Source organism: Chionomys nivalis, chromosome X (assembly GCF_950005125.1).
Source record: "Chionomys nivalis chromosome X, mChiNiv1.1, whole genome shotgun sequence".
NCBI lineage: Eukaryota > Metazoa > Chordata > Mammalia > Rodentia > Cricetidae > Chionomys > Chionomys nivalis.
In genome coordinates, this window is record NC_080112.1 from 118,757,200 (window position 1) to 118,779,839 (window position 22,640).

Sequence of the window (22,640 nt, forward strand, 5' to 3'; positions counted from 1 at the left end):
CCAACCTGGGCTACAGGGTGAAATCTTTTCTCTCTTTAAAAAAAAAAGAAAAAAAAACACATTATAAAGATAGATGTGGTTAACCAACCAGTATTCTCTGTGACTGGAAGACAGAGGCTAGATGGGCACAAGTTCAAGGCCAGCCTGAGTTACATAGTGAGACCTTGTCAAGAAAGATAGCCTCAAAAGCAGCAGTTCTCAATCTGTAGGTCATGACTCTTTGAGGGGCTGAATGACCCTTTTACAGGGGTCACCTAAGACGATTGGAAAACGCAGATATTTATATTATGATTTATAATAGTAACAAAATTACAGTTATGAAAAAACAACAAAATAATTTTCTGGTGGGGGGGGGTCACCATAGCGGTGATATCACACGCTTTTAATTCCAGCACTCAGGATGCAGAGGCAGGTGGATCTCTGTGAATTTGAGGCCAACCTGGTCCTACATTTCAAGTTCCATGACAGCCAGAGCTACATAATAGAGAGACCCTATCTCAATAATCAGTAACAATACTGGGGCTGGAAACAGCTCAGTGGTTTAGAGTACTTACTAGTCTTCTAGAGGACCTGAGTTCAGACCCACATCAGGCAACTTACAACTGCCTGTAACTCAGACTCCAAGGAAATCAAAACCCTCTTTCAGCCTCCATGTGAACCCTCTCTCTCGCTCTCACACACACACACACAAACACATGCATGCAATCACAGACACGTACACACACAAGCACAAACAAATAAATAATAATAACTCAAACTGTGGTAGTATATACCCACAGTTCATCACGTGAGACACTGAGACAGGAAAATTGCCCTGAGTTCTAAAGCCAGACTGGGTCACATAGTGAATATAGGCAAATATTAATATTAAACATAGGCCAGGCGGTGGAGGCATACTCCTTTAATCCCAGCACTCGGAAAGCAGAGGTAGATGGATCTCTGTGAGTTTGAGGCCAGCCTAGGCTACAGAGCGAGTTTCAGGACAGGCTCCAAAGCTACAGAGAAACCCTGTCTTGAAGAACATAAATAAATAAACAAACAAATAAATAAATAAACAAAGTAAATTACAGGTGGTGTTATATGTGTATCTGTCGTATAAATATAGCCACCCAAAAAGCAATTACAGTTTTTGCCTTGAAATCTACTTATCTGCTTTTAGAAGTTATTGTGATCAATGGAAAAATAAATAAAAGTCTTAAAAACACAAAGCATGCCGGGAGTGGTGCACTCCTTTGCTCCTAGCTCTCAGAAGGCAGAGCCAGGAGGATCACCGTAACTTCAACACCTGGTTGTTCCACATAGAAAGTTCCAGGCTAAATAGTGAAACAGTCTCAAAAAAAAAAATCCTAGCATGGCAGCACATCCCTGTAGTCCCAGCACTTGGGAGGGAGAGGAAGGGGGATCTTTGGGTTCCAGGTCAGCCTGGTCTACATGAGTTCCAGAACAGCCAGGACAACACAGGGAGACTTTGTCTCAAACAAAAACAAAACCCAAAAGACATAAAGCAAGAATACAACTTATCTACAAAATCGCCATCCAGAGTATGCACTCTTAATATCCACAGGCACATAGCCATTATAAACACGTAATGTCCCAGTGATGCTTTGAGGAAATCAATACTACCAGGAGCCACATTAACTCGGTGCTTTTTGTGTGCAAGGCATGGTTGTAAGAAATTTACTGTGTTGCTTTAATGAAGCTGAACAGCAATCCCATTGTGGTCTCATAACCAGCACTGTCTCGATATTACAGATGAGGAAACCGAGGAAGGGAGTAATTAAGTAACTAAATTCATACAGATTTGCATTATTCTCCAAAGACGGACTCATACTTTATATGCAATTTCATAGTTTATAACTAAGGCTTTTTCCTGATGTGAATCATGTAGGCAGAAGTCATGGCAATGACTGCATGGTTTTCTGGTGCATGGGTGTTAATTTGTTCAGCCCCTTACTTCATAAAAAGATTTCTTTTTTATTATTTTCAAGCATGAGTGTATGTGCATGCACACACGTGAGTGTGTAAATTTGAAGGCCAGAGGCACTGGATCCCCCAGGAGCTGGAGTTTCAGGTGGTTGTGAGTCTCCTTACATGGGTCCTTTGCAAGTGCAGTATGTACTCTTGACCCTTATTTCTGAACACTTAAATCTGTGTTTCTTTTGCTCTTGTGAACAATGCTACCAAGTCCCAAAGATAATATTATTCTTTCCCTTTTACAAATGACTGCAAGGAATTCCTCAAGGTTAAATAGCCTACCGAAGGTAATACAAACTCTCGGTGCTGGGCCTCCTGGCACCCTGACTGCTGGACATTAGCTCTTGCCTTTCTCCTGCTGGTCCCTTAAGACATCAACATTCTAATGGAAGAGACAGGCTATCAGCAGCTACACTGATGAGACAGAAGGAAATCGATGCGCTCTAAAACCTAAGAACTTGGCTGCATTGTTCAGTTAGCAGGGCAAACTGAAAAAAAAAAAAAAAGACCTCTGACATACATACCCTTCACTAAAGCCTGGAACCTTCTAATGTGACTGCATGGCAAAAAAGACCTACAGAGAAGTGGTTGAGTTAAAGGTCTGACTTATAGCCACGTGAAACCAAAGCAAAGGGAGTTGACATTTCTCTGGTCTTGGGAATTTTCATCTCTCCCCCCTTCACGAGAAGCAGCAGAATGGCAGACTACTTCTCTATGCGTTTCAAGAAGATTGCTTTTTGGAGAATTGTCAAACTAGTCACCTCTAATTTGTTACAGCCCTAGGGGCTCTGCAAGCAAAACCCTGCCCAGGTTATTTCTCCAGAGAAGCAGCAAGACACATGAGGGTGGGGTTCATCTACTTAACTCCACCTCGTAACATTTGGGAGGATGCTCCTGTGCCCCAGGAGACCCACTCGGGTTGTTCTGAAACGGAGAGGGCCTCTGCCAAAGAATGACTCCAACAAAGTGAAATCCTCAATTAAGTTGGGCTGTGAGAGCTGCATTTGTTTCTTATGCAAAAGGTTGGACTCTAGAAAAGCCTAAGAAGCCAAAGGCTATTCCTTCCCAATTGAGCCCAGCAGCAAAAAAAAAAAAAAAAAAAAAAAAAAAAAAAAAAAAAAAAGCAAGTGATGTAAACTGGGATGTTCAGTTGCTGTATTGATTTCATCTTCTTTCGCAAGGACCTAAATTCAAATCCAGGACATTTTAGAGAACGACTTCTCCAGATGTGCAACCCCACGACATTCCCTTGGCACTCCAGCTACTGGAGCTCCAGAAAAGGCACCTAGCCGTCCCTAACTCAGGCCTTTGGAATTTTCCACCCTTGGCTTTTAAAAAAAGGTTAAAGAAAAAAATAAACAAAGTGATGTCTCTGCCCCATGGTGAACACTTTGTAGTCAAGCCAAAGGAGAGAGAGGAGAGAGAAAGAGAGAGAGAAAGAGAGAGAGAGAGAGAGAGAGAGAGAGAGAGAGAGAGAGGAGAGAGAGAGAGAATGGGGCAGGGGAAAGTGGAATCTGCATGTGGTGGTGCCTATTTGTCCTCCTAGCATTAGGGAGGGAGAGAGGAGGGTGGGAGGGAGGGAGAGAGGGAGGGAGGGAGGGAGGGAGAGAGAGAGAGAGAGAGAGAGAGAGAGAGAGAGAGAGAGAGAGAAGAAGGAGGAGGAGGAGGAGGAGGAGGAGGAGGAGGAGAGAAGAGGAAATAAAGTAGGAATGTGCCCACGCTAGAATAATGATATCTTGATGGGCAGTGAAGAAGGGAGGCCATGAGGAGGAGCCGAGAGGATCCAGATTTGCAGTGCAGAGAGGGGAATACGGGGACCATCAATAGAAGAGTGTGCACACGAGAAAGGGCGGGGAATGTAACTCAGTGGTGGAATGCTTTCTGCGCACACAAGCTGCCAACACCTGAGGTGCAGGGCGGGGGCGTAATGAGGAGAGAACAGGAGAGCAGTGAGCATGAAGTAGAAGTCAGAAAAGAGAAGAAAGTGGTTTAGGAGAGAAAGAAAACAGTAAAAGGAAGTCAGTCCCAGCAGGGCTGCTCCTGCAGAATTCCAATGTCTTGGAGGTTCCATCTCCACTTGCTGCCATTCCTGTCCAGCAGGGTTTGCTGCCTCAAGAAATACAGGTTTGGAATAGGTGTGAGAGGTTGCCAGTCGATGCTAAGTAAAGCTAGGATGAAGGAAGAGAGACAGGCACGCCTTGTGCCAGAGTCCTTCCACCCTTGGCTCCCAGAAGTCTTGCACAGGGAAGTGTCTGCCGGTCCGTAAACTCTGACCTCTATTGGAACTGGACAGTTGGTCTCCACTTGTAATATACAATGGAGAACAAGGACTTTTGAAATTCCTCAGCTAACTGATTTGGGGTCTTGAATTCTGCTGGCTTGAATTGATGCAGCATCTTTAGGCTTGGCCACCTGCCTACTCCCCAAGCCATTCCTCCTACCTAGCTTTAGAGCTTCTCACTCCTTCCTGTCTGCCTCTCTAAAACTAGGCTGTTACCCCCATCGAAGAGCACAACTATTTTAATCTCTGGACTTTTGCTCCACTGTTGTGCCCAAAGATCATTTAGTTCCCTCGGATTATTCCTCTTGCCTTCTCTCATGTCCACACCTTCGCTCTAAATAGACTTAGTCCATTATAAAGAAACCAGTGGAAATAGAACCTTTGCTTCTGTACAGGTCAGGCAACCGCTCTAAAAGCACGCCCCTTGGGACTTTAGCATCAGATAGTAAATGAAAGCATCCGTATTGACCAGCAGCCAATGCAGCTATCACAACCTCACAAGGTATCTTTTTCACCAGTCAGCACACTCTCCATCAATACACGGCTTTTGACTTCCTTCTGCTATCTACCACAGGCCAAGAAGTTCCAGGTGTCTAAGGCATCAAGTCTGTCCTGAAATTCATTGATGTAGTGAACACTACCTGTAAGTCATGGAGTTCCGTGGAAGACAAGCAGAAAAGGGGAGACCCCCACAACAGAGACCAGTATATCAGGAAAACAAACCAAAAATTCAAGTCCAATAAGAAGGAAAAGGACCCATAACTTAGATAAAATGCATACCGTATTAGAAGTCTTTCTAAATATGTCCCCAATAGGGCTATAGTTAATACACCTGCACATTTAAAAATTGGTAGATTACTCTTACAGAATAGTGGATCACTTAATACAAACCCACTGAAAATACCTGAAGATTTATCATAAGTTGTCTAGAAAAAAGAATGGAAATTATTTTCCCATGGCAGAGCCCAAGAAAAAAAAACATGGAATAGAAAAAAGTGAAGAGAGTTTCTGGACATTTCATTGCTCCAGATTTTGAAACAAAATCTGTGATTTTCCTGGACCTTCTCATAAGGCTTTTCAATGCACAACCAGATCCATTACCCGAGGACCTGTAAAAGGATCGGTTGAGCCAGGGAGAAATACAGCTGTGGCCGACTGGAGCTGCTGTAAAAACGGCAAGCACAACCCCCGTCTATGACAGAGTGTCCCCCAGAGCTGCGAGGCTCTGCGCCGTCAGACCATCACGGATATTATACTGCACTGTGCAGCGCGAGGAGGCTGAAACCAAAGCAGCCAGGAAGCTTTTGTGGTGCGGCTCTCTAAAATGGCAGGGACTGAATTACGTGGGGAGAGGAAGTTTCGATTTATGTCTCAGGCAAAATCCCCGTGAAGTCAAGAAGGAACTCAGAGATTTCCCGGTCTTTTCCTCCGCCTTCTCCGACCTGTCTGCAAGGGGTCCTGTGGTTACCTTAAGAATTCAGGTCCATCTAAGGTGACCTTCAGCCTAGGTGAAGTATCTCTTACAGAGGACATACGAGAAGCATCTTGGGACTTGCCAGCCAGTTACTCGTTGTGATGTGAAACCATCCCTTTCTCTCTTCAGCATGTCTCCTACACACACATCCACACCCCCTCCCCGCACACCTCCATTCTCCTACTGCTTTCCTCTTTTCCTTAGCCGAGAGTGGAAAATTCCATAGGCCTCAACTGGCTAAGTGCCTGCATGTGTCTGGCCAACTTGTATCCCGAAACACCTCAAGTCTGAAAGCAGTGCCCTCTATAAGAACTCCAGACTAATGGAGTCCTCTGTGGGGAAAATAATTAGTCAGGAAGAATTTCATAAAACGCGCGAATGGAAATCACAGACGACAAAACCTGTATTGCTTTCCTTCAGCTAAGATTCTCGAAAGGGATCATGCTCCTTCAGTAGGATGCTGGGAAGGCATCTGCACCTAGTTCACTGTTCACTAGTCTCTCGAATCCATGTCCGGTTTTCACTCCCATCATAAAGTCAGAAACCTACCTGACCTCACCAACTCATCAGTAGCCCACCGATTCATCAACCTAGAGCAACGCTTCATGAAGTTGAAGAACCACAATGGCTCCCCAAACGTGGCTGCATCTCAGTCCCTCAAATCGGGGAATACTGACTTTCCGCATTAAACTGTAGATGTGATGAAGTTGAGGATTTTGAAACGGAAAGACCATGCTGGGTTATCCAGGTGGGACCAAAGTCCTCCCAAAGGTTCTTCTATGTGGCTTAAAGTGTTGCATAGTTGTCCAGCATGGCACATGCGAGGCCTTCCAATCACCAGTACCACGAAAACAAAGCGAGGGGCCTTATGATGAAAGAGGGAGGCCGGCTAATCAGAGGCGGAGAAGAGAGTGTGAGGATAGATGCAGAAGCAGGGGGCTGTGCGTGGAACGTGGCCAGCCATTGCTCTGTTGAAGATGGACACAGAGATTATGTGCCAGAGAATGCAGGAAGCTTCTGGAAACTGGAAAAGAACGCAACATACGGAACTCTCCTCTAGAGCTCCCGAAGGCCATGCCAATTTCTCAAACCTTGGTTTCATCCCAGTGAATCCTGTGTCAGACTTGTGACCTCCAGAACTATAAAAAGTCTGTGCTCTTCCTAAGACTAGCGAGGCCATCAATCCAGGGGCAAACCAAATACTACTCATTGTTCTGCTAACGCAGCGGCTCTCAACTTGTGGGTCACAACCCTCTTAGAGTCCCATAGAAGATATCCTGCTGATCAGATATTTACATTACGATTCATAACAGTAGCAACGTGACGATTATGAAGTAGCAACAAAATAAGTTTATGGCTGGGGGCTCATCACAACATGAGGAACTGTATTAAAGGGTTCCAGCATTGGGAAGGTTGAGAAGCACTGTGCTAAAGGAAGGTAGCAATAAAATGAACGTAGAGCTACAATGACCATGAATGCTATTCTGCTATACTCATTGATAAGTGCTGTGCTCAGCCCTCCACATAAGAGTTTCCCCTGCATTAGAAACAGTAAGGACGGTAGGAACAAACACAGACACCCACAGCCAGACAACGGGCAGAGGGACAGACCTTGGAACACTCAGTCCTAACTGGGCTGTCTCCAACAACTTCCTCCCCTCAGGGCTTCGCCAGAGGGGATGGAGGACACAGAGGAACCGTGGCCTTCAGACACAACTATGGACACCCAGAGCCTGGGGCAGCGTGCACAGGGCCTACACAGCTGCAAGTCCGATGGGAAGCCAGCCCTGAGAGGGGAAGTAGACACAAGCCGCCCCCCCTCCCGCCCCCCCCCCCCACGTCCCTAACTCAGAAGCTATCTCCAATGGACAACCACTCGCAAAGAAAAAATTTGTTTTCACCAACAACAGTCTCTTTGGGCATACAAACCACACTTAAGGGCAGGCCTCATGCCAAGCAATTGATGCCTAACACAAAACTCAATGGTATTTTTGTTTTGTTTGTTTGAGACAGGGTTTCTCTGTAGCTTTGGAGCCTGTCCTGGAACTAGCTCTTGTAGACCAGGCTGGCCTCAAACTCACAGAGATCTGCTTGCTTCTACTTACTGAGTGCTGGGATTAAAGGCATGCGCCACCACCTCCCGGCTTCAGTGGTATTTTTGGAGATTTTTTTTTTTTTTGTCTCATAATACTTTGTCTGGAAATTTTCTTTTTTACCTTATAGGTCTTTGGCTTACATACTATGGTTTTTGGTTTTGTATTTTTATGGACTTTCTGTATATGTGAATGTGTGTGTGTCTGCATCTATATGAGTTTCTTATGTACTTTTTCTTTGGCTCTTTTTTTCCTGTTTGTTTGTATTGTCATATTCTGCTTTGGTTTATCATCATCATCATCATCATCATAGGCTTGTTTTCTAATGAGAGAAAGAATATGGATTTGGGATGTGGTTGGGTGGGAAAGTAGGAAGGATCTGGGAGGAGTTAGGAAAGGGAACCTCAATCAGCATATATTGCATGATAAAATTTATTTTCAAAATAAATAAATTTATTATAAATAACCTGACACACACCTTCAATCCCAGAACTCTGGAGGCAGAGACAGGAGGATCTCAGTGAGGTTGGGGTCAGCCTGGTCTACAGAGTGAGTTCCAGGACAGCCCCAGGGTGGTTACACAGAGAAACCCTGTCTCAGAAAAACAAACAACAATAAATTAATAAAAAGTCTGTACTTTGAAGACACTAACTTTGTGACAATATACTAAAGCAGAAATGGGAAACTCATCCACCATGTGGACTACTGTCCAGCTCTCAATAAGGCCCATCTGCTGAAGCTCCTCCCCTGGTCGGTCACTCAGCCTCCTCCCTCCCTCAGCGCACAGTCCGGTTCCACTGTACAGAGCTACGGCTGCGCAGCTGAAGAAGCATGGTAAAGGCACAGCATCCTGCTCAGGAGACCTAGCAGTATGACAAGAAGTCATACTTCTTGTATGACATACTTGTAGAGGAACATCATGGTAACCTGCCAGGAAACCAAGTAGGGGATCAGATATGGGTGGGTAAGGGGACTGGGTTAGGGACAGAGGAACTAGAAATTTGGTACATTTGGTAGATGATCTGTTCAATGTATGGCAGTCTGTTGGTTTCATATCTGGCAACACACACACAAACACACACACACACACACAAGGTAGACAAAAAGTAACACCAGAACCCAATAACTAGATAACTAGAAGTTAATTTTAAAGACAGGGTAGATGTTGGGTCTGGCAGCACAGATCTGTCACCCTAGCTGCTCAAAAGGCTAACAGCAGGAAGGCTGCTAGGTCAAGATGTGCCAGGACTAAAGAATGAGTTCAAGGCCAGCCTGGGCAACTTATCAAGATCCTGTCTAAAACTTAAAGGTAAAGCTAGAGCTGGGGAGTCCAGTGGGGGAACACTTGCCTAGAATACCCTGGGTCCCAGATTCAGTCATTAGTACCAGCAAAATAAATGACTAGTAAAATAGAGCTGGCTGTGACGGTGTCCACCTGTCACCTCTGCACTTGGGAGGCTGAGGCAAAGGATTAGAAATTCAAGGTCGCTTTAGCTACTCCGAGTTTGAGACTAGGGTCAGCGAGATGGCGCAGAGTTAAAAGAATTGCTACAAGCCTGATGATCTAATTTCAACCCCTGAGACCTGCATGATAGACAGAGGTTGTCCTCTGACCGCTATGAGCACTGTAGAACGGGTATGCACTCTCTCTGTCTCTGTCTGTCTGTCTGTCTCTCTGTCTCATACACCACACACACACACACACACACACCTTTGTTTTGTTTTTGAGACAAAGCCTCACTGTTCAATCCTGGCTATCCTGGAACTCACTCTGCAGACCAGATTGGCCTTAAACTCATAAAGATCTACCTGCCTCTGCCTCCTGAATACTGGGATTAAAGGTGTGTACCACCACCTGATGATAATATTTTCTTTTTACGTTTGAGGTCAGCCTAGGCTACATGAGACCCTGTTTCCAAGTGAATGGATGGAGAAATAAATAGAAGCAAATAAATAAATACACACAAACATACAGGGTACAACCAGCAGCTTCGACAACTTGAAACCTAGGACCTGAACACAGAATGTGAGAAACTCTTGATGCTTCCAGTATTGGAGCAAGACTGGACTCTAAGTAGAGAAAGGAAGGAGAGTGAGAAGCAAGGAGAAAGCTCGTGTGGGTATATATTAGAAAACTTGTTGAATTCACTTTGGCGACACTTTGGCACTATTAGTGAGAATTCTGACAGAGTATTTGGAAGGGACAGACTGTGGCCAACTTCCTCTGTGAGCAGTCAGGTCAGTCACTAGAAGTGACAGAACAAGTCTCCTGGGGACAAGTTTGAAAGGAGAGCAATCTTCGCTTCCAGAGCGGTAGAGTGTGTCATAAGCTCTCCAATGGGCCCAAATGAGAGCCACTGGCCCCTGTGAGATCTTAAAGAACAATTCAGTGCAGTTTACACAACAGTTGATGCCGAGTCTCCTTGGATGTCAGCCATTTCTTGATAGTCAGGTAGACACCTCAGAAGGTGGCATTCCTTCCTTCAGGTCTCTAGGTAGTCATTTGGTGCACTGGGAACTCGCTAGTCTGTGAAAAGAAACTGGTCATGCCAACACCAGAAAGAGTTATCTTGCATAACTCTGTGTCATCTGGTATAAATTCAGCGGTTTCGATATGCAAGATAACTCTTTCTCCTTTTAAAAAAGCGGGAACACTGCGGCAACAGGCCTTGTAAGGTATAAAGCTGGCCATTTCTCAAGGAAAAAACTAAACTACTGATAGAAAAGGCATGGAAAGAAATATATATTATGTTATTTTTGGATAGTGGTAACCTAAAAGGAGTTCCATGAAAACGATCCCAGGTACCTTTGCAGGGATAAAGTTCTAGAGTGTTCTTTTTCTGTATATTTATTCCAATAGTAAAGAAATGAAGAACAGCAAACTAAAAGCAGTTCACCATATTTCAAAAACTAATCTTGCCCTTAAGTTCTACCTTCCCACTAAAGAAAGCAAGCTTGTTTGGAAATAAATATGGCTTCCCATAAGCCATCAGCAAGCCACACAAGAAAAGTTTCTTTCCCCTGCTTGCTTGTGTAATCCGGTAGGCACGCCACGGGTGCTTTTTCACATGGCTGCACAGAGAAACCTGGAGTTCATTACCTGGCCAGTCACTTGGAAATGACAGACGGCCTGTGGCTATCTCACCAGAAACCAGGCCTCTGTTTCTCCATTTAGAGTGATGACAACATGGAATGTGTTTAACAGTGACCTGTAACCTCATGACATCACAGATATAACAGTCTTTTGGACGCTTCTTAAAACTTGGGCCCAAATGGGCTGGAGAAATCACTCAGCACTTAAGAGCGCTGGCTGCTCCTCTAGAGGACCTGGGTTCGATTCCCAGCAACCCCATAGTGGCTCACAACTGTCCATAACTCCAGTTCCAGGGTATATGCATACGCATGTAGGCAGAATACCCATACACATAAAATCAAATCAGTACTTTTAATGGGGCTATGGAAATATAAGGCCATCATCTGAAAAACATTCCATGCAAAGGAACTTGCTGGACTTATGTCGCAAAGTACTGAAATGCTTCAGATAAAGATACTCTGTCCAGGGACTTCAGAGTATCTCCAGCTGCATCTTGCCCAGTAAAATCTGGCCAGTCACTAGAGAAAACAATATGGTGGGGACACCGAAGACCCTAAACATCTCCTCCTAACCCTTTTCACCGCCTTGAAACAGTTACGGTCCAACAGGAGCTGTCAGGAAAGCAGGGAGAAACTTCCTGGCGATGATAAACTCCATGGGCAATAAAAACTCAAGTAGCCAAGAATCACAGGAAATCATTCAGAGCAAAAGTTAGGTATGATTGTGCAAGGTTGCAGACGAACAATAGAGAAACCACGTGGAGCTCGAATGATTGCCGTGTTTTCCAGGCTGACTTGACCGGGAAGCTGAATAAGCCCCCCTTAACAAAGCCAGCCTGCTATTACTAAACCTGACTAGCAGACTAGGACAGGACATTGGGGTGATGGCTGTAGCTCAGAGGGAGCACGCGAGTTTAGCATCTGTGAGGCCCTTTCTATCTCCGACACCGCAGAAAAGGACGTAAAGCCTGGGATGATGTGAGAAGCAACAAGACACGCTTTGTGTGAATCTGTGTATGTGCGTATGCACAGGTGTATACAGGAAGGTGAGAATGAGCATGCGTGCCCATGCATATGGAGGCAGGGAACAGGCAGGGTTGTGGTTTCTTGGGTTCATTTTCATAGTCTGTCTTTTCCTCCTCCCTCCCTCCTTCCCTCCCTCCCTCCCTCCCTCCCTCCCTCCCAACTATCTCTCACTGGCTTGGAGCTAACTAAGTAGGCCATGAGCCACCTGTCTCTACCTCCCTGGAACTGTCGAGACAAGGGTGCACCACCACACCTGACTTTTCTCCCGTGGGTTCTGGGGATCAAGGTCATGTCCTCATCTAAGCATTTTACTGACCAAGCTATCTTCCCCGACACAACATTCATACAGATCATATGTTCTCACTGATGTATCCTGTACGCACTGGCCTAATGTCAGCCCGCCAGCAAGCAGTTGGGCTGAACTCTGAGCATGTCTGTGGTATGCTCCCAAAACTTGGGCTCTCACCAGGAGCTCTAATGGGCATGGGCTTAGAGGTAGTAGCAGCTTAGCAAGACGGTCCCTTTGCCCCACTCCAGTCTCTGCTCAGGAAGCCTCCGGGGTGGGGCTGTGCAAAGAATCGAAAGGGCATCTGGCTCCAGGCTGATACAAATAGCAGACCAATATTAGCCTGGAATTCTTCCGCCCTCCTGGCAACATCTATAGGAAATTATGAGCTCTAAATCCCAAGGAGAAACTTATTCTAAAAGGACCCTTAAGATTTACAAATCATAAAACTAAACAAAAACCTCAAGAAAGGAGGAACTGCTTGAGCTTCCTCCCTCCCGTGGTTTCCGGTTTCAGTGGTAAATAAAATTTAGAAACTATGAATACATTTTTCAGCATATCTTGTTGATGATTCTGTATCTCAGGAGGGAAAAAAATCCGGCAGGTGAATCAATCCTCTGTAATAAGTTGTAAAACTAAATGTACTCCGTAGGTTGTATGTCTGTGTGTGTGTGTGTCTGTCTGTCTGTCTGTCTGTGTGCAATAATTAAAGAAGAGGTAAAGAATTTGGGGGGGAAGTGGGAGGAGTTGGAGAGTTAAGAGGGATAGGAGTTACGTGTCTGCACTGCTCAAGTATGAAGTTCTCAAAACGACTTCAAAGTTAAATATTTTCTAAAAGCAAGAGTAGGCTAGCAAGATGGCTCAGCACGTTAAGGCAAACTACACGAAAGCCAGCTGACCTGAGTTCAATCCCAGAAACTCACACGGTAGGAGGAAAGAAACAACTCCAGCAAGCTAACTGACCTTCACAGACACATCATGTGTGCATGCGTTTGCACACAGCACAATAAAAAAATTTAATATGTTAAATTTATGAATTTAAAAGCAGGTGTGTGGAATTTTTGCGTGGTAACAACCACTGTGTGGGGCCACAGAGGTCAAGCCAGGGAATGCCAAGGTGAGCTTGGCAAATTTCTCACCATTTCAGGTCACCGCTAACTCTCACTGTTAACTCTTTCCCAGAAAGCATGGGGGAAGGGAACGCCACAGGAAAAGCCACAAAGATTAACAGTGGTCATTAGTAAAAGCCTCTTTGGCCTTGTTAAGACGAGAAGGGACTACTACTAAGGTCTTAACAAATCATTAAGTACTGGTGAGGGGGACAAGGGGGACAGGATGAACCAGCTGAAACTAGAAGACAGTACCATAGCCATGGCATCCTCACTGCTTTCCTTCTTCTCTACATCAGTTATTACTGGGTATCCCATCTTCATGTCTGAATCAGGAGTCCCTTAAGGGTAGACTAGTACATTAGCCTCTCTGGGCACCCAGAAAAATCTCACTAGTTCCTTGGTCCCATGATCTGCTAAAGCCAACTACTAAAACAAGCTCTCACCACCCCACGTGTGTGTGTGTGTGTGTGTGTGTGTGTGTGTGTGTGTGTGTGTGTGGACTTCTACTATCATTTTAATGGGAAGTCTAGAGCTAGCCTCCAGGTTATTCTTCCCCACCCTGCCTTCTCCTTCCCAATCGCCCCCAGAGGGGCAAGCCTCTTCCACCAGCTAATCACACCTACAATCTCATCTCTGTCCGTGAGCCCTGGTCCTTTCCTGGCTATTCCTCCCTTTCCTGATTCCACTTGGAACACTTTCCTCTCTGCCCTCAAGAACCCCAGGCTTTTGCCAAAACACAACTCTCCCTGCTCAGCCTCCCCTTAGAATGTTCTCACCAAACCTGGCCTTGCCCTCACAGTTTTCTCAAACAGAGCTTGCTCATTTTCTCTGCCCTTCCTCCATCACCTTCCTTCTGCTCCCCCCCACCCCAGCTGTAAAAACCTCAACTTTAGCTTGACTCCACCTTCTCTTCCTCCCCTTTGTTTCCCTTCCCGCTTGCTCCCACTCCCCCTTCAACAATCACCTAATGCTATAGATGTTATCACTGAACTGTCTCTATCTCCATCCTCACTGCCTCAGCTAAGGCTTTGGTTGGTTAAACCCGCTGTTATCACTCTCCTGGACTCTATATTTTCACTAGTCTCCTGCTTCCAGGCTCTTCTCCCAAGATACACAGAATGTAAACTGTCTGCCTACTGCATTCCAGGTGCCATGTGATGGACTCAGACCCATAATAAGTAGGGAACATTCTGTGGCAGACACTGAGGCATTCCCCCTCCCAACCTTCTCTTTATTTATTTTTCACTTTGTCTTAGTTTTCTTTTTTTAGTTCTTTGAGGGTTTCATATAATGTTCTTTGACTATGTTCATCCCCTCCCCCAACTCTTCCCAGATCTACACTCCCATCCCTACCCACTCAACTTTGTGTCCTTTTTACTTTAAACCCATTAAGACCACTTTGGGCTGCCCAGATGTTCTTGAATGTGTGGTTTTCCACCGGAATGTGGTCAACTTACCAGGAAAACTGCCTCTCCCTCGACCTTCATTTTAAAACCCTATGAACCACGTGTATACGCCAGCCATTTTCATACATTATTTGTTCTTCTTCTTTTTTTTTTTTTTTGGTTTTTTCAAGACAGGGTTTCTCTGTGGTTTTGGAGTCTGTCCTGGAACTAGCTCTTGTAGACCAGGCTGGTCTCAAACTCACAGAGATCCGCCTGCCTCTGCCTCCCAAGTGCTGGGAATAAAGGTGTGCACCACCACCGCTCGGCTTTTTTTGGTTTTTCAAGACAGGGTTTCTCTATAGCTTTGGAGCCTGTCCTGGAACTATGGAACTAGCTCTTGTAGACCAGGCTGGACTCGAACTCACAGAGATCCGCCTGCCTCTGCCTCCTGAGTGCTGGGAATAAAGGCGTGTGCCACCACCACCCGACCATACATTATTTCTTTACTCCTCACAATGGAGCTACTTTTGTCTGTCCCCATTTCACAGACAAGGTTACCTGCCTTCATTCACAATGCAAGTGGCAACAGAAAGCAGACTTGTGACCAGGACCCAGGCCTCCCTCTAGTCCTGGTACTCTGCCGCTGCTATTTAGGAGTACACTGAACACTTGGATCAGAGTCAAAGAGAATGACCACGATGTGAAGAATCGTGAAACCAAGTCGTGTGAGAAATGAAGGAAAGCAATGAAGGCTCTCCGGCCTTGAGAAGAGTGCAGTTTCAAATGGCATAGTGGTGGTCCCCACATGTCAAAGAATGTTGTGTGAAAGAGGAAGCAAACATTCCATGTTGCTCCAAACAGTGGAGTTTGGTGCAGGCCAGCATAGAACTCAGGAGAGTCAATTTAATTTCGGCTTAAGTTTTCCAACACAGTCTTCTAACGTGAAGAGGGGGCTCAGGAGAACCCAAACAAGCCTTTGTCAGAGATGTATCTAAGGGACATTCTTGCCTTGAAGAGATGAGTGGCCTGGATTAGCATTTCTGGGTGCATCAGAATCACGGGGAGGGGACCTAAAGGAATATGAACGCACGGTCCCACCCTTGCCGTAGCCAAACAGAACTGGGAAGGGTGAAGATGGTTATTTCAAGAATCCAAAGAAGGAAGATTCTGTGTCAAGGTTCCCTGGCCTTAACAGAAGAAATATGGATGGGTCATCAACATAGGAAACACTCTTTATTCAGTTTCAACAATAATCAAAGATACACACAAATTAAGAGTTTATCAGATTACCAAGATGAAGAGCCTTAAGCAGCGTCAACATGGGAGCAGAGAAATGTAGGCTCAACGGCTATGGCGGGAGAAGCTGGAGCAACTTTCTGCAGTGTCGTTTACAGCGCTATTTGGTTTGGTTTGGTTTGGTTTGGTTTGGTTTGGTTTGGTTTGGTTTGGTTTGGTTCGGCTTATTTACCAGGCATTGTTTATGGTGCTAAAGATGGACCTCAAGGCCTGGCATCCCCACCCCTAAGAGAAATTTTCAACCCTGAAAATGCATATGGACTTTGAACAGGCAATTTGATAGTCAGAAATTTAATCTATGGGCAAAATCTAGCACATTTGAAACGATCCTCTCTAAGATGTCTGGCCCAGTGCTAACCGACTATAGTGATGGAAATGCTATGTTTAGCACTGTCTAATATGGTAGTCACATGTGGATGTGGCTACTAAGAAGCTGTGTCAAGGGCAATTTAGGAATTGATTTTTTTATTTTTTTATTTTTATTTATTTATTTATTATTATTTTTGTTTTTTCCAGAAAGGGTTTTTCTGTGTATTAGCCCTGGCTGGCCTGGAACTCTCTCTGTACCAGGCTGACCTCGAACTCACAGAGATCCGCCTGCCTCTGCCTCGTGAGTGCTGGGATTAAAGGTGTGCACCACTACGGCCCAGTTACATTTAGACGTGTCAGGCAGAGTAGCACACACCTGTCATCCCAGGAGGCTAAGGCACAAGGATTACAAATTAAAAGCCCAGCCTCACCTACACAGAAAGACACTATCTCAAAAAAAAAAAATAAAATAAAATAAATAAATAAATAAATAAAAAGAAGTCAAAATCTAAAGGTATCTAAGACAGTGGAGGACAGCTCATGATTATGGCTGCAGAAGACTAGAAAGCAGCGGGCCAGGGAGCTAGCTGAGCAGGTGAATGTGCCTGCAGAGGAAGCATGATGACCTGTCCCTGGACCGCACACAGGAGAAGCCAGGTGCAGGGGCCTTCACCTGTCATTCCAGCACCCCCACTGAGAGATGGGAGGCTGAGACAAGGGAATTGCCTAGAAGCTCCTGGGCCAGCTAGCCTGGAGTGTACAGCTCAGCAGAAACAAAAGAGGCCCTCCCTTAACAAATCAGGAGAAAAGCAACTCCTGAAAACTGGCCTCTGACCCCGCCCCATGCAGGCACTGTGATGCAAATGCCCGTATGCACGTGCATGCACAATACACACACTCCAATAAATTAAATCTAAAATCGATTTATCTACGAAAAACTCCTAATATAATTGTTGGCAATCTTATTAAGCATGCTTAAGGGGATGTTGATGGACATGAGCGAATGTTAATAAGCCAGTGGTAAAGGAAGTTATTTAGGGGCAGGTGAGATGGCTTGGCGTAACCACATGATAACAAAACTGAAATTCATATATAGAAGTAAAATACACACAGCAGACTATTAACAGAGTTCCTTCTGAGCAATGAGATGGTGACGCTTCAATCTTTTTCTTTTCAAATTTTGCTGTAATGACTATGCATGTTCAAGTGGTAAAGCAATAAAAGTTTAAAGAAAGATTGCAGAATGGGTTTGACACGTCAAGCTTAGACACCAAATGCCAGCCCTGGGGAGACAGCGAAGTGTACGAACACTTGCTGGGCAAGTAGGAGGACCTGGGTTTGGATTTCCCAGCACCACGTCAAAAAGCCAGGTGTGGCCGTGGGCATAGTAGGTGGGAACAGGGTGCAGAGACAGGAAGGCAGATCAGTCTGGCCAAAGAATGGCCAGTTCCAGTCAGTGAGAGACCTGGATTCGAGGGAATTAAGGGGCATGTCCCCTCTCGAACAGGGCACCAAAGTTCTCTGGTTTCCGCATGGGTGCACAGAGGTGAGGACGCCTGCGTACACATGCATCCACACGCACAGCAAAAAGAGCAGGGAGATTCTATCGGTTGCTCCAGTGAGGGCTTAGTGAGGTGACCTCTCTGGTTTTATAACAAACTGAGTTGGTGTTTTGGACAAACCTTAGAGGAATGGGTCTCCCAGAACCCTTCCAACCAAGAGAAGCTACCGGAAAGAAGAATGAGAAGGGATGTGGTCAGGAGCCAAGGGTATAGCTCATCTCTCTCACTCTCAGCTCAGTGGGAGATGAGCTAAGGCCTAGAACTGGAAAGGCATGCTCAAAAAGCCAAAATTGAGGCCAGGTGTATAAAACCCTAGCATCCAGGAAGCTGAGGCAGGAGCATCATGACTTAAAATCTTGAGAAACAAGCAAACACCCAAGCAGGGCTAGGAGTGTGGCCAGTTGGTAGAATAACGCCTAGCCTGATCCAGGGTCCTGACTTCTGTTCCCAGCTTCTAAGGGGGAAAGCCCAAGTTGAAATAGACTTTATTCCACAGTGGAAGCTGTCACCTCCTTGCAGATGCAGCTGTGAGTTTTGTCCTATATTAAGTACGTTCCAAATCACCCCCCCACACACACCTGCCCCGGGAAGAGGGAACAGAGGAGCTGCTGGGTTTCTCAGGGCTTGCCTAAAGGCAAGCATGACAACCATTCTGCTCAAAGGTAGTGCTGAGTGGCAGGGTGGAGGAGTAAACAGCTGCCGACCCTTGTCAGCCTTTCTCAACTCTGGAGAGCTCCTCTCCCAAAATCCCTTCATGCCAGTCAAAGGACCTGCCCAAATTTCCTTGCCTCAAGGGGCTATGAGTGGTAATATCTAACAACCTTTTGCTGATGGTAAGTAGCAAGCACCATTTAAACACCTCCTAAAGGATACAGCAGGTTTCTGAAATGTCTTTGGTCCCTTCCAGGCACCACGGACTACTAGAACCTGAAGTATAACAAAAAGACAATTGGAACATGGCACATTAAACATGCATGTATGTGACCATTGTCTAATAGCCCCAGTGCTCACTGGTGGGATATCGTGACGCTCCTCCCAAAGCTCTCTTGAGAAATCCTGGTCAATGGCAATTCAGTAATTATCCCTTTCCCTGATTTAAAATTGACCTTCATAAAAATGCTGAACTCAGAGGAACATGCAGCCATGAAACAGTCTCTTTCTCTGCCTGTTTCACTACATAGTTAATAGATTCATGGAAGTACTAATAATGGCATGCTAATATACAGCCAAGGCCCAAGCCTTCTCAATTTTTTGAACAGTGAGCAAAACTCAATGATGTTATGGACATGCCAACAAGGGTGTAACTGTAAAAGAGAAAAAAAAAAACTAAACAGGAAATAGTGTATATTTGTTCAGCTTGGTAGGGCTTCCAAGTTCTGTCGAGACTTCCATGAGAGGAAAGCATGACCCGCTGTGCTAATGACTCCAACTTATGCTGAAACCCTGCCGCTGTCTTGGGTTTAGGGCAGCAAGTGTAAATCCCACCTCAGCTGTCTCTCAATAAACACTTGGGGCTTGCAGCAGAACTGAACCAGAAGTTGACAGCAGCTGCAACATGGCCGTTTGGCTCTCCCATCACCCATGGTTTTCCTATCCCTGGCTAACAGTTCTGTGAAGTAAAAAACAACAACAAAAAAAAAAAGAGAGAGAGAGACACAGGAAGAGAAGGAATACATGAGCCGGCGCGGATTATTTAAAGCTATTTATTTCTTAATTAACAAAGAGCACTATTGAGAACCCTAGGAAAACCCTAAGACTGATTAGTACCTTACACACACACACACACACACACCCTAAGCTGATCAGGAAACTCTGGCCCCTGGCTGGAGCAACAAGAAGAGTCTTTCTCTGTTATAGAATTACTCCCCCAAGCTTTGTCAAGAACGGCGAAACCACTGCACCTGGGCTGCACAAAAATTGTTGGAGGCACACGTCCCTAATCCTAGTACTCAGTAAACTGAAGCAGGACGACTACCACCAAGCACAAGGCCAGACTTCCAGGCCAGCCTGGGCTACAGTCAGGACACCCTGTCTCAAAACTGAAATTCTTTTTAAAGCCTAAAACCTGGGAAAGAATGTTAACTTTCTACTGTTGCAGGAAGCTAGTCAAATGCTGGTCAAATCCCAGCCGAGGTTGCTTGTGTCCCATTTATTCTCTTGCTACCATCTGTCCGTCTGCCCTCTCCTTTCACGTACTGTGGTCTGTGACCAGACACCACTGCTCCGGGAAGGTTTTCTTTCTTTACGATTTTAGAAAAGCCATCCTTGTGCTAGGCTGTCTGGATCACTTGCTAATAAGCTTCGGAGAAGATGGCCCGGGAGAAATAAATGCCTTGCACACAGCTTGTGGTCCTCTCTAACTGGCTGTGATGACAAGTGAGGGTCTCATCTGACCTCAACAGGTTCTCGCTCCAAAATCCAAGTGAAATATACAATAAGCCAAATCCATTAAAACAACATTAAAGGTCTGGGTTTAGCTTCACCAAACAGCAGGATTAAACTTCAAGGGTCCAGCCACGACAAAGAGATTTCTTTAAAGTCACTTGGCTCTGCACAGTTGCTGCTATTAGAAATCCGATTTTTATCTCAAAGGTACATATTTTACCTTTGATCCTCCTCCAGAACTCCCACTAATGTCAACTTTCTCCACTGCTAGGATCAGGCCCCTTGCCTTGCTTTAATGTTGGTTTTACTGCTGATTCTACAAGATCAACATAAAAATCACAAGGGAAAGCTGCAAGGTTCCCTTCCCAGGATAAGTTGTGCTAACAAAAAGGCCCTCTCTTAACTGGCGAGATTTAAAACACAGCAAATGACACAAAATAATATAGGAGTGGAATGAGACAAAAGCCAGCAAATCTCCCGCAAAACGAAGTAACAAAACGCCCGCTAATGAACCAGCCCACAGCTTATTTAAAAGGTTTTATCCCTAGTCCAAAAAAAAAAAAATGGCAATGAGGGTCTTTAAAATCGAAGGAGCAAGTGCCCTTTTACCACCCACGGCTTCCCTCCAGATTTAGACAATCTGAACAGGGCTGAGGGTGTGCTGGAAGTGTTCCCAGGGGGGTCAGAATGCGCTCCAATCCCCATCCCCCAGCCCTGCCCGCCGCCAAGACAACCCCAGCCCTCTGCGGTAGGTGTCTGGTTCTAGGTTCTTCATCCTAACACAGGCACACCCCACCTTTCCCCCATCCTCTTGCCTCCAAGCTCTCGCAAGTCTCAGGGACTATCCTCTCTCAGAGGCGATCAACCCAAAGCCCACTCAGGCGCAGAACCCCGTTGTTTCTAATCCCCTCTCTCTGTCTTTGGGCAGTACCCCTCAACATCCACCACCGCCCTCCCTCTCCCCAGTAGCAGGAGGAAGTCACTGTGCTTCCTCTGTCCACACCACCCGCCAGGGCTCAGGCGCCCCGGGCTTTTTGGGTGGGGTTGTGTGTGTGTGTGTGTGTGTGTTCAATGTGTATCCGCACTCGAGTGCGTCTGTGCAAGAGGCTCATCGCATCCTTCCGCCTAGGCTGCCCCAGGTGCCCTCCCAAGAAGATTCAGATCTCCTCGTGTCCTCGCCCCCAGCTCTTTGTGCGGGGTCCGGGGGAGTGGGAGGTGCGCTCTGCAGCTCTTAACCGCCCCCGCCCAGGGTGGGAACCCGCGCTCCATCCGCAGCTGTCCGCGACCCGCTTTTCTCTTCTGCTTCTAGCCCGGCGCATGCTGGTGGGACAGCCAGAGCGCTGTCCCCTGGAGCCGGGGACTCCCACCCCAAGGCAGCCAGTCGCCGGAGAGAAAACTTAACTAGAACACGGAGAAAGAGAGTTCTTAGTGCACCGGGCTGCCGCCCAGGCGTCCATCCGGCCCGCCGTCCCCAGCGCGCGCGCGGGAAGTCACCGCGCCGCTCTCCGCACGAGCGCGTGTCCCCCCCCGACCCCCCCCACTGACTCCCCGTCGCTCAGCCACTTACCAACACCACGGATCCCCGCACGGCCTCCGACACGCTCTGGCGGAGCTCGGCTGCCGTGCCGGGCTTGCTCAGCCGCTTGGTGAATTTGCGCACTTCGGCCATGGCAGTGGCGGCGGGCAGGTCTCAGCGGGCGCGCTCAGTGACCTGGGCCCGGGCGGCCGAGGCCGCTGCTGCTGCCTGTGCCGCTGCTTGTGTTTACACGCCGGCCGGCCGGCCACATCTCAGCTCGCCTCGCCGCCCCGCGCCCAGCTCCCGCGGCTCCTCCTCCCGCGCGCAGCTCCTCCCTCTTTCCCTCCTTTTCTCTCAAGCTTTTGCTAGCTCAACCCGCGGCTCCCTCTGCTCCTCCCGGGGCCCCGCCAGAGGAGCCACCAGCCTAAGAAGGAGGGTGTGTCTGCTGGAGGGGGAGGGAGTACTGGAGGTGGGGGCGAGGGTCACGCGGGAAGAGGGGGGAAGTGGCAAGCACCCGGGCTCCGCCCGCAGCTGATGTTGCTGGTGCAGCCGCATCCGGGAGGCGAGATGAGGCTGCTTCTTTTTCTTGTGTACGGGGCGGGAGGGGGTCAGAGGTGGGTGATGAAATGTCTCCAAGACTAGGGTGTGCCATGCCCCAAGGCTCCTCTGCCTCCCTAAAGACTGCAGGACCAGCGAATGGGTGGGAGAAGTCTCCCTTGCTCCCACCCAGCAAGCCCCTAGGTCCCAGGCGGCTAGAGGCTGGGAAACAACATGGAGCTGCATGCCGCCTATTGTGTATGCAGCCTGCTTGGGTCTCGCCTATGTCAAAGGAAGGAAGAGCAGGTTTG

General features: G+C 46.8%; 1 protein-coding gene across 3 annotated transcripts in view; it reads right to left on the minus strand.

Moving 5' to 3' along the window:
• Dock11 (dedicator of cytokinesis 11) overlaps positions 1–22,130 on the minus strand; it is a 190,463-nt gene extending 168,333 nt beyond the window's left edge. For all 3 annotated transcript variants that reach the window (XM_057759066.1, XM_057759065.1, XM_057759067.1), the window contains exon 1: positions 21,844–22,130. In XM_057759066.1, coding sequence (XP_057615049.1) covers positions 21,844–21,945 — 102 coding nt within the window. In that variant the 5' untranslated portion in view covers positions 21,946–22,130. The remainder of the gene's footprint in view (positions 1–21,843) is intronic.
• Between the last annotated feature and the right edge of the window lie 510 nt (positions 22,131–22,640).